This window comes from Cyprinodon tularosa, unplaced genomic scaffold, assembly GCF_016077235.1.
Source record: "Cyprinodon tularosa strain WSP-4 unplaced genomic scaffold, ASM1607723v1 ctg2, whole genome shotgun sequence".
NCBI classification, from domain to species: Eukaryota; Metazoa; Chordata; class Actinopteri; order Cyprinodontiformes; family Cyprinodontidae; genus Cyprinodon; species Cyprinodon tularosa.
The window spans coordinates 2826029-2835355 of record NW_024038733.1 but is presented as its reverse complement, the minus strand read 5'-3'; the positions used below and the strand labels follow the sequence as shown (position 1 = coordinate 2835355).

The 9327-nt window shown below is 36.6% G+C and overlaps 1 protein-coding gene across 2 annotated transcripts; it reads right to left on the bottom strand.

Moving 5' to 3' along the window:
- Positions 1-1151: 1151 nt before the first annotated feature.
- ccdc106a (coiled-coil domain containing 106a) lies at positions 1152-5415 on the bottom strand. Of its 2 annotated transcripts, none has more exons than XM_038284400.1 (8): positions 5298-5415; positions 4781-4850; positions 3458-3556; positions 3129-3350; positions 2963-3019; positions 2571-2846; positions 2147-2314; positions 1152-2033 (listed from the first exon to the last, which is right to left on the bottom strand). In XM_038284400.1, exons 2-8 carry the CDS (start codon positions 4848-4850, stop codon positions 1717-1719), a joined length of 1209 nt encoding a protein of 402 aa, XP_038140328.1. In that variant the 5' UTR covers positions 5298-5415; the 3' UTR covers positions 1152-1716. The 2 variants fall into 2 exon arrangements, with proteins under 2 accessions (XP_038140328.1, XP_038140329.1); XM_038284401.1 differs by having other exon boundaries at positions 5351-5408.
- Between the last annotated feature and the right edge of the window lie 3912 nt (positions 5416-9327).

Sequence of the window (9327 nt, the reverse complement as noted above, 5' to 3'; positions counted from 1 at the left end):
CTGCAGCCATATTGCCAGGAGCTTTTTTCCCCCATCAGACTAACACTTTCTTTTTGTTACACAGTAATTATTTTCCACTGTACAACAAAATCCTACATAGTAGTCCGTAAGAATAACTGTATTTTATATTGTACATTACAATCAGCCTGTTCTGATCAGCCAAATCAGACGGATAACAGATGGCGAACAGTCTGTTTCCATGCATGTGTTGTGGTGCACAGTTCCTCTGTGAGCCATTGTAGCTGATGATTTTTAACTGTTTCTACAAGCGTTAATCCTGTCAAGTAGTTTATAAAAATGTGCTAATATCACAACACATTAAAAGATTCCTAATATCAGAAGTAAAAGGTGGCATTTACAGTAACATAGACATTTACAAAAATTGTTTGTTAAGCTGTGAAGAACCAAAGTAATGGAGTAGTGGAGGAAAGTAGGCATGGGTCCAAATTAAATCTATTTGACAATAAAAAACAGTGATTAATTGCTCGGGCTCCAGCACCAAAGGTTCTAATTTGTTTCTATAGATTATCAAATTGTGGTTTCTTTCTTTTACAAGTTCCCATTTTCAAATATGTGGAACTAAAATGAAATCTAAAGTTTTGTCTTACGTAGGAGCTTATAAATTCTTTTAGGCAAGTAAAATGATGATAAATGTTCCCACAGTAAAGAAACATCACATAAACATGGTATGAAATATGAACATGCTATGTTGTATAAAGTATCCATCCATCCATTTTCCATCAAGCTTATCCCAAACTGGGTCGCGAGGGGTGCTGGTGCCTATCTCCAGCTGTCTACGGGCGAGAGGCGGTGTACATCCTGGACAGGTCGCCAGTCCATCGCAGTGCAACACGGAGACAAACAGGAAAAACAACCATTTTCACACACACTTAGACCCCGGGAGAATTTAGAGAAGCCAATTAACCTAACAGTCATGTTTTTTTTGGACTGTGGGAGGAAGCCGGAGTACTTGGAGAGAACCCACGCATGCTCAGGGAGAACATGCAAACTCCATGCATAAAGGCCGCAAATCGAACCCCAGTCCTATATATATATATATATACACATATATATATATATATATATATATATATATATATATATATATATATATATATATATATATATATATATATATATATATATATATATATATGCAGCAGTGTTACCCACTATTCCACTGAGCAGCCCTGTATAAAGTATACCATAAATAAATAAAAAATTCCTCTTCATCTGAGGTTCGAACACTTATAGGGTTGTGTCAAAGCTGCATACAAATAAAAGTGATATATATTTGGATATTTAGGCTTTGAGAACCCACATTAATGGAAAGCAGTGTCTGAATTTCTGCCATCAAGTAAAACAACTTGCTAGGAAAAAGTATTTTCAAACCACAGCACAAGCAAAAGTGTTTAAACACAGTCCTGTATGATTGTAGAAATATCAGTTCTAAAGTTAGAACGACACATGTGCTGGCAGGTAGCATTGTCTCTATTCCCTAAAAAAAAAAAAAAACTCATTAATGATGTTGGTTAAGGTCTGTCAAATGTAAATGGGTGTAAATTGTGTTTATAACTGATAGAATGTGGTGTGTTTCTATGCATTGAAAAGTGTCAGTTGCAGCTTCCATGTGCATTAGGAAGGAGTTAGCTTTTTATTTCCTTTCACTTCTGCCTTCTGTTTCAAGGAGAAATCCAATAATTTCCCTTTCTCCCCTCAGTGCCTAAACCTATACGAGATGGGCAGCAAAAGGTTATTTTTCTTTAACGCCTGCACTCTGCTAAGCGTCTCGTCATCAAGGGCGATGTAGCAGCGCCGGGCGTAGTCCAGCAGCTTCTCTTTGGAAGGATCAAACTCTCCCACCTCGGCCACCTTCTCTGGTGCCACGAGCAGCAGCTCAGCGATGGGCGTGGTGGAGGCGACTGTGTTGCGGTCGACCCCGTGGATTTGGAAGGCTTTAGACATATTTTTGAGCCGCTGGTATGTAAGGAGAATCTTCTTATAGCGGAAAAGCACCCCTGCTGCATCTTTGACTGCAAATAAAAAAGAAAGAAAAAATGTCTTTAGCAGCAGTGGATTCTTAAATGACAGCCATTAGTGTTCTTTCTGGATCTTTCTTCCTTTTTTTTTTTTTTCTCTTCCTCACCTCTCTGTCGCTCTCGTGGAGCTTGGAAGAGTCGCCTCCTCTTTAACTGGTGCCTGTTGGTGTTAATTGCCTCTGACATGACATCTTCCCCTGAGATCATTTCCTCCTCCTCGATGAAGCCTTCCTGCTCCAAGAACTCATCAGATTCTCCCAACAGTGAGAGGGAATCTGTAAAGGCCAAAAAGTAATCCGCTTTACAAAACCCAGGAGGCAAAAGACACATGTATGACACCATGACATTATTATCAAGGTAATACAATACAATAGTTGCTGCCAAACATAGTCAAAAAGGTATAAGGTTGAATTATGGGGATTTATGGTTTGCAAGTTATCTTTTTTCCATTATGAAATGATATCTTGGTGTAAAATTCACAATTCTGGCCTTCAAATTTCAAACTTTGAACCTTTATCTAATTTGTATTACCTGGGCCACTGTGTCTACTCAGGTCATTCAAAGAGGATCTTGCAGAATTGTTGTTTTTGCTGTTGCTGCCACTGGCTGTTGTACTTGGAGAGGCATGACTATGGCTTTGTAAAAGAGCCTGGGATTGTGTTGTGTTGAACAAGGCATTCATATTGGAGAGCTGAGTGGGTATCTGACTAGAGACAGGGTTTTTGGAAGGGACCATAGTGGGAGGACCAGGCCTTCGCTGGATAAACTGACGCTGAGGGAAATGCTGCGGGTCCGTCTTCTGTTGTTCTATTAAGAGGGATGAAAACCAAAAATACAAAATGACACACATTTTAGTGATTGTAAAAATACAATAATTCATCATTGCCATATGGTGAAATTAAAATGCATGGGTGAATATTTACCAGCGGAACGGTCTTCCTCTCTTCTTGCCCTCCAGTTGAATCGTCTAGATTCATACCCTGATGGGAGCAAACACGAGGAGGGAAATTTATATTATCACGTCTTTTACCACTTCAGCAAAGTTTCTCAGTAAACAACTTCTCAGGGTGTAACTATGACTGTCCTCACCATTATTGTAGTGACTCTGACCCTGTTCTGTTCCCTGGCTCTTTGTGGAAAAGATAAAGCGGTCCAACTGGCACCGAAGGAAGTCCCTCTCCTCTTCCAGGTCCTCGATTCTCTTCTGAAGCCAGGAGTTTTTCTCCAGAGAGATCTGGAGCTGGGTCCGCAGGTTGGTAATCACCATATATGAGTTGCTGACCGTAGATGGCCCGGAGGTGGAGGGTGGTTCTAAGGATGACAAGAGCAGCTCCAAAGTTCAAAAGTGCTGCACTAGAGAAAAGCAACTCAACTGTGACAGATGACAGCAACTGTTTTATATATTTTAAGACTTTTACCATCAAAATTCTGATCACTCTGGTTGAAAAATCCCTGCTGCTCAAAGTTGTTCTCTTCAAATGGAATGGCAATTTCATAGGTGTCCTCATTTTTTGGAGCTGAGAAATGACAAAATCATATAACTTGTAATTGAAAAACATTATAATACTGCAGTCTAAAGCCTATTGATGCCCCCTATTCCCTATTTTTTAACTAATGTATCTGATGCATGTTGGGTGATACAGAATTCAGATTTTACTCTTATTTAATCTTCATCAATCATTCAACAGACAAGAAGTCCAAGAAGGAAAAGGGAGGAGAATAAAGATTTAGCAGTTTGTCAGCATTTACTGTTTAAAAAAAAAAAAATTGTTTTCATTATTTCTTATTGATGCATAATGTCTTTCTATATGTAAACCGTTTCCTGCATAAAAGTATTGATAAGGGAAGAATTGCAGGATGGCATTTTCATTGCTTCTACTTATCATTATGAAAAATAATTAAAAGTGAAACAGATGTAATAATTTCTTTGCATGAGTTCTTTGTATAATACATTCATGATCAATTTAAGAAAATCCAGCTAGATGTGGCAGAAATAAAGGAGGCAGAAGAAAGCTTAAGTCTCAAATTGATGCTTAAAAAGCTCCTAAATACAGTGAAGAAATTTACAAAGGTGACAAATATATTTAAAAAATGTGTTCATGTGCTATTTTTGAGTTTTTAATACCAGATTGTGGTTTTCCTCTTAAAACGGCGAAAATGTACAATTTCAGGAAGAGTTATTTTAATGTTATATCAATACGATATTTTTTCCTTTTAGTAAAAACCAAACAATTCTACTGTTTGCATTAATCCAAAGGTACAGTATGCAAGTCTAAAATAATTACTATTTCTGAAATGCTAAGATGTAAAAGTATCAAATAGGACTTTCGGAACCAGCTTAAAAAGATATGAATAAAGTACCGGGTCATGTTGCAGGCATTGTAACTGTTTCTGTCCTTTAAATTTTTCAATAGAAATAGAAAGACTAAATTGACCCTGTTGTGACTAAAAGTTGGGTTTAAGGGTAAGTCACATCTTATCCATCATATCTGGGAATTTGATCTCAATTTCAGATTTTCAAAGTTTCGCTTTTGTCCTGAACTGGATTTATTATGGTGCATATAGTTTACAATGAGAATTAGACTCCAGCAACAAATTCTGTAGATCCCGGGGATGCCAACAATTAGAACATTCATAGCTACATAAAAGTTGGGGTGTTTTTTCTGCTTCTTCATATTATATACTCACTTAGGTAATGACTAACAAAATGAACTGCTACATTGCATTAAGTGAGACCTTACTCTGCAGGTGTAGAGATGCATGGCTCTTGGATGTGGAAGCTGCCGTGTTATTCCTGTTACCGTCCTCCATCTGCCACAGACAAACGTTACATTTAACTAAAATGATGTCAACAAGTCATAAGTACATATGATGCACATAAGCTGGTTTTCTGATTTATATGTTAATAACTGCAGAAGTATTTCCAAAACGGTGACGAAGAAGATGCTTTCAGATGTTGCGTTCTTTTGTGCAGAGGGAACCTATCGAACTAGATCGAATTAAATTTGGTTATGCAAATATGATCAAATACAGATGAGATGTTTGTAAAGTGTAAACCTGAATCGGCTCGAAGAAAGAAATTAGCTCATCACAACGTTAGCTTTTTGTGAAGCTAGCTTCATTCCAAAAGAAACATGTGACCCAAATATATAATCACAATCTCCTTTTTTTATGCACAATAAGTACTTTAATTTCCGCCATTAAAGCAATAATAAAATCGTCATGCTTTAAATGTCTACCACAGAATCTGGTACATACCACTTTTGGTTTTGTTATAACTTAACGGTGCATATGTAATAAGCAGTTATTACTCAGTCATATCTCCATTTCAGCCGTTCATCTGCTAGCTAACAAGCTAACAATAACAACAGCTTTTTTTTTTTTTAAGCACACTGTGATGTCATTTCCGGCCATTAAGTGACGGTTAAAAATCATGAAAAAGCTCAAAAAGTTGTTAGGTTGTAAACAGCTAAATCTTAGGATAGTCACTCGACAAAGGACAGCAAAATAAAAAAGGAAGCTAGATTAATTTTAAGATTTATACACCTTTTCTGCTATATATATATTTTTTTTTTCACTTTATTCATTTATTTATTTATATATGTTTTATATTTTTTTCATTTTATTTATTTATTGATTTTTATGTATATATATATATATATATATATATATATATATATATATATATATATATATATATATATATATATATATATATATATATATATATATATATATATATATATATATATATTAACCAATTTTTTTTTTTTTTTTTTTTTTTTTACTACAGACAAATGGAGTTTTTTTTTTTATATCGATTTTTATAACTATCATTCGAAGATCAAAATTGACCATCTCTTGCGCTTTTATTTCGTTATTACTATAGTATTTTAACTAATAAATGTGCGTTATTTTGATGTGCTTTAACAAGGATGTTTGTTTGAAGAAGGTATCGAAAACCTTTCAAACAAGCGGGGGAGGAAGCCCTGTGGTTCCGTTTAGTATTGATGTTGTTGATAAAACTGCAGGACAGGTTAAACAGGTGACAGGGTGTCAGGTTTCATAAAGAGGATTACGTGAAGCGGAGGGGTTTAACAACATACGATCTGGATCCAAAAATACTTCGATAAACTGTAAGCTTTCGTCTGCCCAACAACGAGGTAGGTGAATTATCTTTCCCGATGAACAACTGAAATATACAAAAGAAGGTTTTGTTGTATAGTTGACGTTCAAACAAAGAAAGTGATAAACAGCGAGCCACCAGGACAGGTGTGGCACCTGTTTGACTGAAGCCCAGACCTCAGGAAACATTTCATGCAGAAGTGGCCTGATACACAAAGGTTTTAATATTTAATATATTAATATTAAGACACTGGTCTTAATATTCAGATACTGCTTGTTTTTTTTGTTTTTTTCGATCATGGTATTATTATTTTTTGTGGTCCCTTAGTAACCCCAGCCCCCCAAACCATACCTAAATGTTGTTGTCAATAACTTCTGTAGGCAGAAGCTTATCCTGAACTGAATCAAAGATCAGTCAATCAATGAATAAACAAATAAGATAGTTTAAATGTTTTTTGTGACCCATTTTCAGGTACCAATAAATTTCATCTTTTTATTCTGTAATACTTCAGAGGAGTTTTACTTTTAAAACTTTTTTTTTTTACCTTTTTCAGTTTTTTTTTATTGTGTTTTTTAACAGCTTGACCCCCTATTGCTTTTATTATTACTGTTCTACACCTATAAATCCATCCATCATTCCATTTTCCGTCATGCTTATCCCAGGCGGGGTGGAGAGGGGTGTTGGTGCCCATCTCTAGTTGTCTACGGGCGAGAGGCGGGGTGCACCCTGGACAGGGTCCATCGCAGGGCAACACAGAGACAAACAACCATTCACGCACACACTCACACCTAACAAAGAATTTAGCGAAGCCAGTTAACCAGTCATGTTTTTGGACTGTGGTAGGAAACCGTGGTACCCGGTGAGAACCCAGGCATGATAAGGGAGAATATGCAAACTCCATGCGGAAAGACCCTGAGCCGGGAATCAAACCTGAGTCCTTCTTGCTGCAAGGCAGAAGTGCTACTCACTGCAAGCAGCCCCACCCATAAATCAACACATCTTATTCTGTGTAATTTTTACAACCAATTATTGTAGTAGTGTCCATTCAGCTATACAATTTTCATGTACAATGACACCATTTAATTAGCGTTTCTATTTAGGTTATGTTTAACAACCCCAAGCGTTTTTTTTTTGGTGTCATTTCTTGGCGTAGTATCCTCAGATGTTTCACTGATTAACAAAACAATTTTTTTGAAGCAGCACAATTTCTCACTAAAATAAAAGAATGTCAAATTGTTGATACAAGTAAAACACCTTCAGAGGAGAAAACAGAACATCAACAAAAATATAGCAGTTTCTTTAGAAAAAGAACATCAGGTGGCTCTGACAAAAGACTGTGCATTATACCCACTGTTAAGTAAAGTGGCAGATCTATAATGCTGTGGGCCTGTATAAAAACCTTTTGAAAAACAAGGAGATTCAACCAAAAGTCTGTTAGATTAAGCAATCATGAAGCATAAGGTGAGCAGTGAAGAGCCAGATTAAGCAGTTGCAGTGCTTTTAACAGTGCAGTGGATTTTAAATCCCAAAAGTGCATTTCTTCCTTACTGGATAAATGTCATCAGAAACTGGATTTTTCTCAGTTTTAGGGGCATTAGATTTAGCTGATGCTGTAAAGGCCTAATGCATAGAGTTTTATATTACACATCTTTAACAGGGTTACAAGTTTTTGAGATGTGTGGGTTTTCAGGATAAGACCAGGTGTTTTTTTTTTTCTAATAATCTTAGTGATGTGGCTATGAGTGTGAGCAACTAACTTGACACATAATCCTGTTCCCTTCTTCTCAATCAGTTTGACCATGGTACAGAAGTATGACGGGTTGTCCCACTGTAAGCTGGCTCTGGTGTTTGCCGTGGTGATGGATGTGCTGGGTGTGACGTTCCTGCTCCTGGGCGTCTTCGCTTCACTAGAGATCAAAGGCAAAGACTTTGGGGACCTGCTGGTGTACTCCGGAGCTCTGCTGGTGCTGTTTTCCATGGCTGGCTGGGTGCTTTGGTATAGCGGCAACATCGAAGGTCTGCATTTACAAAAAAACCTGGATGGCAATATGGGATCTGCTGTGGACAGACTGGCCCGCACTCTCAGCCGAAGGATACGGCTCCCAAGGACGCGCAGCAGTCCATCTTAAGTCTGTTTATTTTATTTTTTTTTAACCAATTACTTGGAAGAAAGGTTCATGCTTTATGGCTTTACCTTCATGTCATTTTTGAATAAAAAAAAAAGTTTTTGCAATTAATGTTTTTATAAACGGAATCTGTTTCTTCTGTGTATGTGTAAATGATCTACTTCCTAAATACTCTTTGGACATAAAAATTATCGCACTGAGAATACTTTCTGGAGAAAAGTACCACACTGAATAAAGTTTATTATTATTTTTAGCTTCTCTATGAAATTTATTTAGTAATATTATATAGGTGCATGGTGCATCTCAAGGCATCAGATCAACAAAAATTTATTTTAGTAAATCAAGTAAAAAGCAAAGCTATCAAATATTTCTGTTAATTTCCATGACCATGGCTTACAGCAGATGAAAACCCCAAATTCTTCCTTTGGGAAAATCAAAATATTAATTAAGACCATCATAAAATTGCTTACTATAAGTACATGCTGTCAATATACTATGAATCTCATGCACTAAATATCTAGTTGGTGCTCCTGGTAAACATTACTGGATCAGTTCATGGTGGCATGAGGCCAAGGTTGCCTTAATATTGGCCTTTGAGTCCCCTCCAGGGTGGGGTTAGGCGTTTCTCATTTTCCTTTTGACAATACTCCATAGATTGTCTTTGGAGCTCAGTAAACACCAGCAGATTCATTGCTTTCTGTATCTTCATGACTCTAGAAACTTTAATCAGAATTCAAACTGGAATATGTTCATCTCTACTCTTCCCCCAGACTCTGGGCCCTTGATTTAAAAAAGTAAATATTCAAATGATCTTTCACCTGAAAAGCAGACTAGACAACTGAGTGTAGTGTTTTTCTTTCCCCTCCTAAGACTATTAAAAGAGTTCTGGGTCACGACCCTCTCAAGCCTTTGGGTTATCTAATGCTTGTGTGTCTGCTGAACAAGTCTATATAAGTTTGGAGATTATATATATACTGTATATATATATATATATATATATGGGCACAGGTAATATGGCAATTTTCTGAGTTTTAAT